Below are 13,959 nucleotides of genomic sequence, written 5' to 3'. Positions count from 1 at the left end.
CCTCAGAATGGGCCTGAGGCCGGGAGCAACAGACTCAACACTGAGGTCTCTGCAGAATGAGGTGTGACACCAGCCATTAGAAAAGCTTTGATTTTCAGACTTTTTTAAGATTTCAGAATTGTGGAGACAGGCTTTTGACCTGTCTTGGTTATTACTGCCCTAACGGGGGAAGGACTTTCTAAACTCCTCGAACTCTGTAATCCTGTTGTGTAACACACTGTCTGGCATAGAATAGACATAGGATGGATCAACTGCAGGAATGCTGTGTTTCTCCCCCTAGCTGAGATCTGAGAGGAGAAAAAAATACAGGCTTAATTTAGTGTATTGTTATTTGTACAACAGAGAGTGGCTACTTTGAACCATGGAACACTGAAAACATTTCCTGGGAGAAAAACCCCATCAGGAAAGAGAAAGCTTCACTATTAAGAATTCAGTATGGGAGTTCCTGTTGTGGCTCAGGGGGTTACAAACCCAACTAGTACCCGTGAGAATATGGGTTCCATCCCTGGCCTCGTTCAGTGAGTTAAGGATCTGGTGTTGCCGCAAAGTGCAGCTCCAATTCGACCCCTAGCCTGGGAACTTCCATATGCCACAGGTGCAGGGGTAAAAAGAAAAAAAAAAATTTAACAAAAAAATAATTCAGTATGAACCTTGCTCAAAGCCAGCCCTGCACAGAGATACATCCACAACCACTATGCAAGTAAGGGCATTCTAGGTGGAGCAGAATGCAAAACCATCTTGTCTTTCATGAGGAACTGAGAGGCCATGGGGTAGTGACAGGAGGATGTAACAGCCAGCGTAGAGCTAGTACCACTGGTGGTGATACTGACACACAGGCTTTATCACTTTGCAGTTTATAAACTTCACAACTATAATCTCAGCTCACTCCTACAACAGCCCTTTGAGGTATACATCGTTATTTCCATTTAATGGGAAAAGGAACATTTCAGGATTTTTCTGAGTTACAAATTCAGACTGCTTTTATGTGGCAGGAACCAGATATAGCCCAGGTCTTCTCATTTCAAGCTCAGCTTTCTTAGCATTAATGGTACTTGTGTCCGTTCCTATTCATTCATTTCTTTATTCACTAAGTCAACACCTACCTATCTAGCACCTGTCATGAAGGATACTGTGCCAGACGCCATGGGTCTAAAATTAACCACGCCCTCGGAGCGTACGTCATGGCTGTCTCCCTGTGCTAGCAAATACTTGAGACTTTTCAGGGGGGCAAAGGTATATAAAACCCAAGATGAGCAAGGGACTGATTCTCTTAAGGGTCCACCCCATTGTCTTTCTCCTGTGTCCATTCATAGCTGACCTTAAGAAGTTTCCCTAGGAGTGATGAATCCCAGGTCCAGATGCTGTGGAACGGCTCTTAAACTTTGGTATGCACATGAACCCCCTGTAAACGTTTTCCTATCTACAGAAACTTGGGTTCTACACATAGGCAAGATTTAGCACATCTGGGGCAAAGTTCGAGCATTTGTATTTTTAGCAAACTTCACAGATAAAATTGATCCATTCCCAAGTTTGAGAGCTGTTGCTCTAAGGCAAAGCTTCTGTCCCCTCGCCTCTCAACACACCCCACAGATAACAAAGTGTGCCTTTAAACTATATACAATATCCATAATTATATATAAAAATTTCCATTTCAGTACATGTGCTGAAATAGCATAGCAGGATATAATCTGGCAGATTTAGTTGCAAAGATCCCTTCTCTCCCAAAAGTCTCCAGAAATATAAGAATCTTAAGTCAGTGCCCCTACGTCTAAACTCGATGCAACTAGATAAGACTATTTTTCAAAGAAAGCTTTTGTTGGGGAGTAGTTTATTATAAATAATAAAAGGAAAAAGCTTTACTATAATCTGCATTTCTTTTCAAAATCCATGGAAACATGAGTCATACATCCTATGAAATAAATATTTATGGAGAAGTGAACATGTATGAAGCACTGCATCCATAACTAAACCAGAATCTCACCTTTTAGAGCAAGGGTTTCCTATCATTAGGGTTTATTTATTTTCAGATAATAGTTGAATCAAGGCCTAGAAGTTGAATTCTGAAAACTTACCTGGATAGGGAAGTTTTTGGAGTTTTGAGTAAGTTATTCAAAAATGCAAAGTAATGGTCACTGATGATTTTCCAATCCATGTTTTCTTCATAACAAGGAGATTCCTCAGAGAAAGCTAAATAAAAAGGCATTTCATGTCATCATTTCAAGTTGCGTATAAAAGTCGTCTACAAAACTGAAAAATGCTACAGCATTTCAGTTAACGTGGTTGAAAATACAAGAGAGAATTAGAAGTTCCTCTTTTTTTTTTTGTCTTTTTGCCTTTTCTAGGATCGCTCCCATGGCATATGGAGGTTCCCAGGCTAGGGGTCGAATCGGAGCCGTAGCCGCCAGCCTACGCCAGAGCCACAGCAACATCAGATCCGAGCCGCATCTGCGACCTACACCACAGCTCACAGCAACACCAGATCCTTAACCCACTGAGCAAGGCCAGGGATCGAACCCACAACCTCATGGTTCCTAGTCAGATTCGTTAACCACTGAGCCATGACAGGAACTCCTGGCAGTTCTGATCTGACTTCAGCTTCTGGCCAAGATGAAGTACCACTGGCCATCAAGCAATGTAGGACAGAGACACGTGAATGACAGAAAATAAACAAGGTGAGACCTTCTACTCTGTGACTCAGGCAGCAGGAACAGAGCTGATGCCCAGTGGGTGTCCTGAGTTGAGAGAAGGAAGTTTAGAGTCCAGAAGACAGGGGAGAGGACCAGAAATGAGAAAGCTGTGCAGAGAGGGTAGCTGCCACCTGCCTCCTTCAAGTATGCAGCTAAGGTGAAGCAATCCATGAAAATGAAGGCGCTTCCTGAGACCCCAAAAAGAATGACACCCCACAATTAAAGATAAGTGGCCAGTGATCTCACAGGGCCAGGAACAAACTCTGTTCCCATGAACCAGACTGGAGCAATCAGGATTTGTTAAGACATTGAGCAAAAGATGCAAAAAAGGTCTTGACTAGGTGACAACGAATATTTACAACCACTCTGAGCACTTCCAGCCCTGCCCAGCAAGTCTTAAAAGCAAGACCCTACAGAATCAAACTGCTTTCAAGCAATGTTTCAATAACATAGGAAAATAGAATAACAAGCACAAAACAAGGCTAAATTCATAATATTTGGCATTCAATCAAAAATTACCAGGCATGCAAAAAAGCAGGAAAATGTGGCTCATAGATGGGAGAAAAAATAATCAATCAAAACTTACCCAGAACTGACAGAATTCAGGTAGAAGTAGTAGAGACGAGCATTAATCACATAAAAACAGTTTATACTATTCATACTACATAGTTTAAATACTCCACTTAAAAGGCAAAACTTGTTAGGTCAGATAAAATAAGAACCAAATATATGTTGCGTATCCAAAATGTACTTGAAATAAAAGACATAAATAGCTTAAAAGAAAAAAGATAGAACAACCGACACTAATCAAAAGGAAGCTTTCAAATGAAGTAGACTTCAGATGATAATACCATTATTTTATGACCAAAAAAGTCTTCAGGTATTCAAGAGGACATACAATTCTAAATCTTTATACACATTATAACAGAGCTTCAAAACAATGACACAAAAGCTGATGAAAATAACAGGATGAATAAACAAATGCACAATTATAGTTGGAGATTTCAATACCCCTCTCCAAATAATTAATAGACTAGGAAGACAAAATATCAATAAGGCAAAAGATTTCTGCAGTACTCTCAGACAACCTGATCTAATGGATGTTTACAGGATGCCCCACTCAACAACACTGTGCACATGCTTCTAGAATGCACACGGGACATTTACCAACACGGGCCACATTCCAGGCTCTAAAACACACGACAGGATTAAAGTCATACGAAGAATGTTCACTGACAAATAGCTCAGAGAGCAAAAAAGAAACCAAAAGGTAAATTAGAAATCACTTTAACACTGGATGACAGTGAAAGTACAATATGCCAGTCTTTGTGAGATGCCACTCAAAAAAGTACTCAGGGAGAGACTGACACCATTAAATACCTGTACTGGAAAATAATAAAGGTTTCAAAACCCCGACTTTCAAGTTAAAAACCTAGAAATGAAGAGTCAGTTAAACCCCCGGGAAGGAGAAGAAAGAGAAGAACAAAGACCAAAGTGGACACTCAGGAAAAAGACAAACATTCATGGAAAACGAACAAAACCAAAGGGGACTTCTTTGAGATCAACAGCACTGACAAACCTCTGGGCAGAGAGATCAAGAAAAAAAAAGAAAGACACACATTCCTGATATCATGTATAAGACAGGTGCAGATTATTCAGATCCTGTAATATTAAGAGAATAAAAATGGAATACATTTGACCCTGGAGCAACATGAGGGTCAGGGGGGCCAACCCTCCATGCAGCAGAAAATCCGTGTATAATGTACAGGCAGCCCTCTATCTCACAACCCTCACAGCTGAAGATACAACCAACTGCAGAATGCACAGGACTGCAATATTTACCACTGAAAAAAAAATCCACGCACAAGTGGACCAGTGCAGAGCAAACAGCATACAACTGTTCAAGGGTCAGTTGTATGATGAAAAATGTTATGGCAGTAAGTTGGACAACTTAGCTGAAACAGGCAAATTCCTCAAAAGACAAATTCCCAAAGTCCATTCAAGAAGAAATAGATCATCTGAATAGCTCTACGTTTATTAAATAAACTGAACATATAGTTAAAAGAAAACTGAAGGCCCAGATGGCTTCACTAGTGACGATGCCAATTCTACACAAACTCTTTCAAAAATTGAAGAGGAGAAAAGACTTTTCAACTCATTTCATGAAACCATAATTACCCTGATAACAAAGTAAGACAAAGATTAAAAAAAAAAAAAAAAAAAGGAATTCCTGCCGTGGCACAGAGGGTTAAGAATCAGACTTCAGCAGCTCAGGTCACTGTGAAGCCATGGGTTCAATCCCTGGCTTGGTGCAGTAGGTTAAAGGATCCAGCACTGCCGAAGCTGTGGCTCAAGATTCAGTCCCTGGCCTTGGAACTTCCACATGGCATAGGTGCAACCATTTAAAAAAAAAAAGAAAGAAAGCTATAGTCTAATATCCCTTGTACCACAAACGTAAAATGGTAAACAAAATTTTAACAAGTTGAATCCAATAATATATTAAAAAGATACATATCTTACCAAATGGAATTTATCCTAGTTATGCAATAGCATAAAAATATTAAATATTAGGATTTTTTAAGAAAAATAAAGAAGGGATAAATAAATGGAGAGATATACTATGTTCATGAATCAGAAGACTCATTATTACACGAAAAAAAATCATTCTCCCTAAATTTATCTACAGATTCAATTCAATCCTGGTCAAAATTCCAGCAGAATTTTGAGAAATTGAAATGCAAACAACCTAGAATAGCTAAAACAATGTTTCAAAAGAACAAAGTCAGAAGGCTTATATTACCTGACTTTAGGACTTACTGTAAAGCTATGATAATTAAGATTGGTGATACAAGTATAAAGATTCATAAAGAGATTACTGGGCAGAATAAACAGTGCAGAAAAAGACCCATATATTTGAAAATTTTAACAAAATGCAAAGGTAATCAGTGGAGAAGGGTTAATCTTCACAACAAATTTCTCTGGAGCAATTGGATCTCCATATGCAAAAAATAAAACAATACCATCTGATATGCACCTAAATCATAGATAAAAATTAACTCAGAATACATCATAGACCTAGTTTAAAACCTAAAACTATTAACCTTCTAGAAGAAAACATAGGTGAAAATATTTGTGACCTCAGTTAGCAAAGATTTCTTAGCTGCAGTACTAAAACCATGACCCACTGAGAAAAAAAAAAAAAAGATAACTGGAACTTGATCAAAACTAAAACTTTTGCTCCTGGACGACACTGTTGAGAAACATGGAACTACAAACTTGAGACTAGGAGAAAATATCTGCAAAACCTCCTATTTGGTAAAGGGCTTCTGTCTCGCCTTCACAAGGAGTTTTTAAACTCACTAATAAAGAAACATGCAACCCAACTTTAAAAATGGGGAAAAGATCTGAACAAGCGATTGATGAGTAAGGATATACAGATGATATATAAGCCCATGAGAAGCTAGATGTCCAAACCACTACTCATAAATGGGAATGAAATCCATAATGAGGTTCCACAGCACACCCATTAGAATGGCTGAAAACGGTTAAAGCGACCCCACCAAGTGTTGGCCAGGATGTGGAGGGAACCGTCTGGGAGGAAGGGTTCTGGTGAAACTGCAAAATGGTCCAACTTTGGGGGTTTTTTGGGTGGGTTGTTTTGTTTTGTTTGTTCTTTTTAGGGCCACACTTGTGGCCGATGGAAGTTCCCAGGCTAGACGTCAAAACAGAGTTGCAGCTGCCAGCCTACGCCACAGCCACAGCAACACAGGATTCGAGCGGCATCTGCAACCTACACCACAGCTCATGGCAACGCCAGATCCCCAACCACTGAGCATGGCCAGGGATCAAACCTGCATCCTCATGTAAACCAGTTAGATTTGTTTCCACTGCACCACAATAGGAACTCCCTAAAATGGCCTGACACTGAAAAACAACTTTTCAGTTTCTTAAAAAGGCACACATGCACTAACCAGATAATCCAGGCATTTTACTTCTGGTCTGCAGAAGGGGGACCAGACTGACTCTGACCTTGGAGTACCTAAAACAGCTAACAGTGTGGGTGTTACTGGAAATGGTGGCGAGTCACTTACCCTTTCTACTTGAAACAGTGAAGTTCTCTTTCGTTTCCTAGAATAAATGCTGGAAGTCAGGCCTATTCCCCTCTACCCCATGCTGTCAGCAAGCTTTGGAGAAACTGACCTCCCCAAGAGGAAAGAAGTGCAGAGCAACAGTTGGGGATTCGCTCCTGCAAAAGTTGGCTTCTGCCTGATCGCCTAGAGGGGAGCCCTCTGGCTGAGAAGCCAGCCCTCTCTCTGCACAGGGCACTTCATCAGCATGTCAGCGCCTCATCCACACATCATCAGATGCTAAGACCACATAAAAACAGAAGCCAAAACACACAGAAAAAACAACGCCTCAGAAGAAATAGAAAACCCAGATACAAACTTTAAAATAAGGGAATATTTCTGAGTAAGAAAAGAAGATGCAGAGAGAGCAGAAAGCAACGTTTCAGGTCTCCTCAGAACAAGGAAGTCTTCTTAGAAATTTAAAATATAAGTTAAAATTTTAGTTAAATAGAGTTGTTTAAAACAAAATTGAGAAAATATCCCAGAAATGAGAAGAGAAAATATCCTAAAAGATTATAAAGTTAGAGAATCATGCAGGAGATTCAATTTACGGCTGCTAGGAGTTCTCAAAAGAAAGACACAGAGAAATGTAGGGTTTGAATTGATCAAAGAATGATACAAGAATATTTTCCAAAATGTTTATTTTCTGGTAAAATGGCCCACTGGGTATGCGATGTGATACACTTTTCAAATGCAGATCTGGCTTTGCTCTGACTATGGTGTAGGCTCGGATAAGACCCCTAGGCCAGGAGCTTCCATATGCCACGGGTGTGGCCCTAAAACAACAACAGCAACAATAAGGAGCTGGCACTGCTGCAGCTTTGGCGTAGATCATAGCTGTGACTTGGACCTGATTCTTAACCTAATGGAAATTTCATATGATGTGGAGTTGGCAAAAGAGAAAGAAAAAAAAAATTCACCAGAAAGAACCAATAGCAGAATACGAGAGGCAGAAGAACAAATAAGCAAGGTGGAAAACAGACCAGTGGAAATCACTTAAGTGGAGCAGGATAAAGGAAAAAGAATTTTTTAAAATGAGGATAGTCTAAGAGACCTCTAGAACCACACTAAATGCTCCAGCATTCATATTACAGGTGTGCAAGAAGGAGAAGAAGGGCCAAAGAAAATATTTGAAGACATAATAGCTGAAAACTTCCCTAATGTCGGAAATAAATCACTTGCTCAAATCCAGGAAACACAATGAATATCATACAGAATAAACCCAAGGAGGAACACCCTAAGACACATATTCATCAAACGGACCAAAATTAAAGACAAAGAGAAAATACTGAAAGCAGATACAGAAAAGCAACAAATAACATGCAGGGGAACTCCAATAAGGTTACCAGCTGATTTTTCAGCAGAAACTCTACAGGCCAGAAGGGAGATGGCATGATGCAAAGTGATGAAAGGAAAAAACCTACAAACAAGATTACTCTACCCAGCAAGGCTCTCATTCCAATTTGAAGGGAAAATCAACAGCTTGACAGATAAGCAAAAGCTAAGAGAATTAAACACTGCCAAACCAGCTTTGCAACAATTATTAAAGGAAATTCTCTAGGTGGAAAAGAAAAGGCCACAGCTATAAATGATAAAATTACAAATGAGAAGGCTCATGGGTAAAGGTTGGGAATCATCCCCACACAAATGTGATATCAAAACCAGGCACAAGAGTTCCTGTCGTGGCACAGTGGTTAACGAATCCGACCAGGAACCATGAGGTTGCGGGTTCGGTCCCTGCCCTTGCTCAGTGGGTTAACGATCTGGCGTTGCCGTGAGCTGTGGTGTAGGTTGCAGACGCGGCTCAGATCCCGCGTTGCTGTGGCTGTGGTGTAGGCCAACGGCTACAGCTCGGATTCGACCCCTAGCCTGGGAACCTCCACATGCGTGGGAGCGGCCCAAAGAAATAGCAAAAAAGACAAAAAAAAAAAAAAAATCAGGCACAGTGATTAGAAGAGGGTACCAGTGCAGTATACTGGAGATGCAGTTGCAGTTAAGAGACCAGCAACTTAAAAACAATCTTGCTTCCTTATAAGGAAACACAGGCCGTAAGTGATACATTAGACCAGAAGGACTGAGTAGATATTTACAGGACATTGCATCAGAAAGCAGCAGAATTCACTGTTCCAAAGGGCACATGGAACATCCTCTAGGATAGATCACGTTCAGGGCCACACATCAAGCTTCAGTCCTTTGCTGTGCTTAGGGGCCGTGCTGCCGCCACACCGAGGGGATACCTACGTACCTGGAGGTAAAATCACTGACTTACCAAGCAAACCGTCCTGGAAACTCTCCTGCTTGTTAACAAATCGAGCCAGTTCACACGTCTTCCTGACAAATCCTAGGAAGGCTTTCCAGGAGGGTGTCTGTTCCAGGAAAAGCTGTACTTTCTTTAGTGTATGAAATAGCCTGCAATCAAGAACAATCCAGAGAAAACAAAAGTTAATAATGGTTTCCCAGAAGGTAGCATTACAAATTCATCTAAATACACATATGTACAAAAGCCTGGCACTAGTCATATAGGAGATTAGAACTTTTGAAATAGTTTTCTTAATAGGTATTTATTTATGAATTCCCCCACAATGATTTGCAAACTGAGGAAAAGTCATTTACGGGAATTCATAAAATATAAGGCAACAAATCAAGAGCGGAGAAAGGAGAAAGTTAAAGGGTAGAATATGAAATGAGTTTGAGGTTAAGAGACATAGATTTCCTATGCTGTGAACACCCTAAAAGCCAGGGAGAGTGTAAATTTATCACACATACATAAAAATCGAAATAAAAACAATGCAAAGTTTCTGGAAAAGCATAATTCCCATGAGGAGCCGCTCAGCAGTTAAGGCTGGAATCCTGAATCGTGATAGACAAGAACCCCAGGCTAAATGATGCCCAGGATTTCTTGTGAAAGATTAAACCAATGGCTAAACTTCAAAGGGACTGTTCAATATTTTACATTTTGTAGATGCTTTCCAATAGTACCAAATAGGTTAATCTTTTTTTTTTTCTTGCTTTTTGCTTTTTAGGGCTGCACTTGCAGCATTTGGAGGTTCCCAGGCTAGGGGTCGAATCAGAGCTACAACTGCCAGCCATAGCCACAGACACAGCAATGCAGGATCCGAGCCATGTCTGTGACCTACACCACAGCTCACGGCAATACCAGATCCTTAACCCACTGAGTGAGGCCAGGGATTGAACCTGTGTCCTCATAGAACCTGAAACCTCACGGTTCCTAGTGGATCCATTTCCACTGCATCATGACAGGAACTCTGACTTTTTTAAATAGAAAGAAAATTGAACAACTGTCTATTTACAAAAAATAAAATACAGGAAGTTCCTTGTGGCACAGTAGGTTAAGGATCCAGCATTGCTGCAGCTGTGGCTTAAGTCACAACTGTAGCTTGGGGTCAGTCCCTGATCCAGGAACTTCCACGTGGCACGGATGCAGCCAAAACAAACAAAAGAATATACTATGTTCACCTGTCTCTTGAGTAGAAGGAAGCAGTTGGAATCCTTCCTGATTCTAATTATTCAGAAGTTTTTCTTTTTTTTTTTCTTTTGAGGGCCGCACCTGCGGCATACGGAGGTTCCCAGGCTAGGGGTCGACTCTGAGCTACAGCTGCCGGTCTACACCACAGCTCACAGCAACGCGGGACCTGAGCAGTGTCTGTGACCTACACCACAGCTCACGGGAACGCCAGATCCTCAAGCCACCGAGCGAGGCCAGGGACTGAACTCACAACCTCATGGTTCCTAGTCAGATTCGTCTCTGCCGCACCACAACGGGAAGTCCTAATTCCTCAGAAGTTTGCCACCGCACAGGTACTTACACTACGGACATAAGCTGGTCCTTGCAGTCCCCTTGGGAGACCTCAGCTCCCAGAAGCCGCAAGAGCCGAGAGCAGGGAAGGCTCGCTGCCAAGAGCTGTGTGTCCAGATCCTGCCAGCCCGGAGAGTCCTCAGGTTCCAAAACTGTCGTATTTGTGCGCCCAGTAACAACCTCTTGCAGTAGGTGATTCTTAACAGGCAGAGAGAGACTGCTTGTGACACATAAAGCCATTCAAATGCGGGTCCCTATGATGCAGGCCTCATGTAGTCTCCCTCAAAAAGGGGCCCATCTGAGCAGATTGACACGTCACTGTCCCAGTTCATGGTCACCAGTTTCCTGATTTAGTGGGTTTTTATTTCAGGATAAAACACGAAACAAGTAATATCGAAAATAAAACAGACTACAAAAAGATGAACGTTAATATAACCTTCCGTGCCCAGTAAGAAAAACAGGGGCTGGGCGGGACATGGTCCTGGTCACTAATCACTCAGCACCCTACAGCCCTACTTGGGAGCTGGGCAAAGGCGGCCCCACGTCCTGGGCAGGGGGGTGAGGAGAGCACGCCCGCTGGTGCCGCTGGCAACTAGAAGCAGCATGACTCCACCTCCTTTGGCCTTTGCAACTAGAAACGGAGCCGGGCGTGAAAGCTGGACACGGGAAAGCAGAAGTGGCCTGGGGAGAGTTCGAAGAGCCCGTGGCCAGGCTCACTGAGTGTCAAGTAGATTTTGGCCAAGCGGGTGGCACATGAGCACTGGCGTGGTCAGACGTGGGGACAGAGACCAGAGGCAGCCGGGCCTCACTGATCTCAACACCTGCGTTGAAAAATGGCATTCCAGCATCAGCCTCTTGAGTGGGTCTAACCTTAGAAATGAGCTCCCTGTGCCCTGGGAAGAGACCCTGGTACTCACAGCATCTTCTACTGACTCAAGGAGCTTGTGCAGAGCGCTGGCCTCACGGGAGGAGTTGTGACCACACACCAGGCCCTCAAGGCCCTCGAGGCCCTCCTGGACGCGGGGGTGCCCAGGACGCAGGAGAGTTCCCACCTCCGACAAGTGACCGCTTAGGCACAGCCCAGTAGCGTTCTTCATCAGCAACTAAAAGACAAAGGAGAGCCAGAAGGAGGTAACCTCGAGAGGCTAACACCCTCTCCAAGAGCTAGAGAAATCAAAGGGATTTGTTTTTGTCCTTTTAACACCACACTGGGGCAGGTGGACGTTCCCTGGCTAGGGGTCGAATGGGAGCTGCAGCTGAGGCCGACACCACAGCCACAGCAACACGGCACCTGAGCCACATTTGCAACCTACACTGCAGTGTGCAGCCACGCCAGATCCTCACCCCACTGAGCAAGGCCAGGGATCCAAACCACATCCTCACAGGTGCTCTGAGAGGTTCCTAACTTGCTGAGCCACAATGGGCACTCCTTGAAGTCAAGTGTTGAAAGAAAAGACAGTTCCTCCAAACCCGGGCTATCGTTCTCTTTATTTTGCTAGCGCAGTTCACAAGAGCAAAACAAAACACCGAGTGGGCTTCTCACAGGCCCTTTCCCGCTTGTTTATCTCCAGTCCTTTGCTACACGCCTTACCTGCTCTAACTGCCCAAAAAGCACAGCCTTCTCCAGCTTCCACTGGCCGGCTCCACTCGGATTGGAGCCGTTAGCAGACGTCTCCAGGCGAACGAGGACTTCTGTAGGATGGACAGAGGGATTTAATGTTCACCCAGGACGGGCCGCTCCACGCCTGCCTTCTGCACGTGGCCGAGAATCAATGCACTGAATTCTGAAAGCGCGCATTTCAGCAGACTGGACCTTCCGCCAGACAGTTTATCACCTCCCTGCGGGAGGAGACCTGAGAAAGTCCCTGCGATTCCATCTCCTCTTTGGGAGATGGCCAGGATGGCCTGGCCGGCCTGTCAGGCTCCTCTTCCCTCTCCCTCGGCCACAAGCACGCAGAGCCTCCCGCTGCCTGCTGCAGACCCGGCCACCAGCACAGAGGGACACCAGGCAGATCAGGCAGAGAAGCGCAGAGGGGACAGAACGGGTGACATGGGCAAAGCCCCCGGCCTGTCCCGCCTATAGCCCCACAGATGGGGTGTGAACGTGGACTCAGACCCCGGCCCAGGAAAGCGTCTGCCTGGGGCCCCAGGGCGGGCTGACGGCGCACAGACCTGCGACCGCTTCAGCCTTGAGGTGCTGGGTGTGACATCCCGCAGAGGCTCCACCACGAGGCATGGGGACGTGTGTGACGTCCACAGAGCTCGCCTCCAAACCCCAGAGCCAGCGGGCAATGCTAACTCTGCCTCCCAATCAAACTAGGTTCAACTTGTAATTCTGACATAGCTGTACAACCACACGCACTTGTAAGACGTAACAGACGTAACACAAAGACATCCCAGCTGCTCCCTCTCTCTTTCTTTTCTTAATTTCTTTTTACAGCCGCGCCTGTGGCGTATGGAAGTTTCTGGGCCACAGGTCGAATCCGAGCTGCAGCTGCCAGCCTACACCACCGCTACGGCAACTAGGGATCTGATTTCCATCTGCGACCTACGTGGCGGCCTGCAGTGAGGCTGGATCCTTAACCCACTGAGTGAGGCCAGAAATCCAACCCGCATCCTCACAGACGCTGTGTCCAGTTCTTAACCAGCGCAGCCACGATGGGAACTCCCCCAAAGTTTAATGGGGGTAAAATTAGGTAAGTTGGGACAAATAACCCTGAAGCAGGTTTACCTTGGACAAAGTATGAGGTCCGGGCTAGCACCTTCCGGAGGGCCCCGTCGAGCTGGAGCAGCCTCCCCAGAGCCGGCCCCGGGGGCAGGCTCGCGACAACGCGCTGCAGTCGCTGTAGGTGCAGGAAGCTGAGGGCAAAAATAAACACACGGAATGGAAAGGGCAGCAGTTCAGCGTGTGGCCCCGGGAAATAAAGATTCCACTCACGGGAAAACATGCCACTGCTCAGGAAGCGCCCGCGCAGAACGCAGTCCCACGTGCCCATGTGCGCCCGCAAGCGGGGTCCTGGCAGACGGCGCCCCTCGAATCCACTGACCTGGGGCCACTCTTGTCTACTGACTATGGGTTCAAGAGCCTCCTCAGCCCACCACAGAGACGTATACTCCCAGGGTGTGTGAGGAGGCAGGGGCAGGGTCCGGCTCCCGGGGGACGTAAAACATCTGCCACGACGTGCACACTGAGGCGCATGGCACGACTGGCCCGCGGGGACCCCTGTGCCGCACGGGGAGCTCTGCCCAGGCTTCTGTGATCAGCTCCGTGGGAGAGGATCTGAGGGAGAATGCAGATGTGTAGGTGCATGACTGGGTCACTTTGTTG

General features: G+C 44.8%; 1 protein-coding gene across 1 annotated transcript in view; it reads right to left on the bottom strand.

The window, feature by feature from the left end:
- LOC125111183 (ATP-binding cassette sub-family A member 13-like) overlaps window positions 1-13,837 on the bottom strand; it is a 281,764-nt gene extending 267,927 nt beyond the window's left edge. The window contains 6 exon segments of the mRNA XM_047753036.1: window positions 2,073-2,187; window positions 9,084-9,223; window positions 10,642-10,829; window positions 11,549-11,734; window positions 12,223-12,323; window positions 13,363-13,837. Of these exon segments, the coding sequence (XP_047608992.1) occupies window positions 2,073-2,187; window positions 9,084-9,223; window positions 10,642-10,829; window positions 11,549-11,734; window positions 12,223-12,323; window positions 13,363-13,627 (995 nt within the window). The 5' untranslated portion in view covers window positions 13,628-13,837.
- Window positions 13,838-13,959: the final 122 nt, after the last annotated feature.

Source organism: Phacochoerus africanus, chromosome 11, assembly GCF_016906955.1.
Source record: "Phacochoerus africanus isolate WHEZ1 chromosome 11, ROS_Pafr_v1, whole genome shotgun sequence".
NCBI classification, from domain to species: domain Eukaryota; kingdom Metazoa; phylum Chordata; class Mammalia; order Artiodactyla; family Suidae; genus Phacochoerus; species Phacochoerus africanus.
The sequence above is the reverse complement of the archived record's forward strand: the minus strand, read 5'-3'. Positions and strand labels throughout refer to the sequence as shown.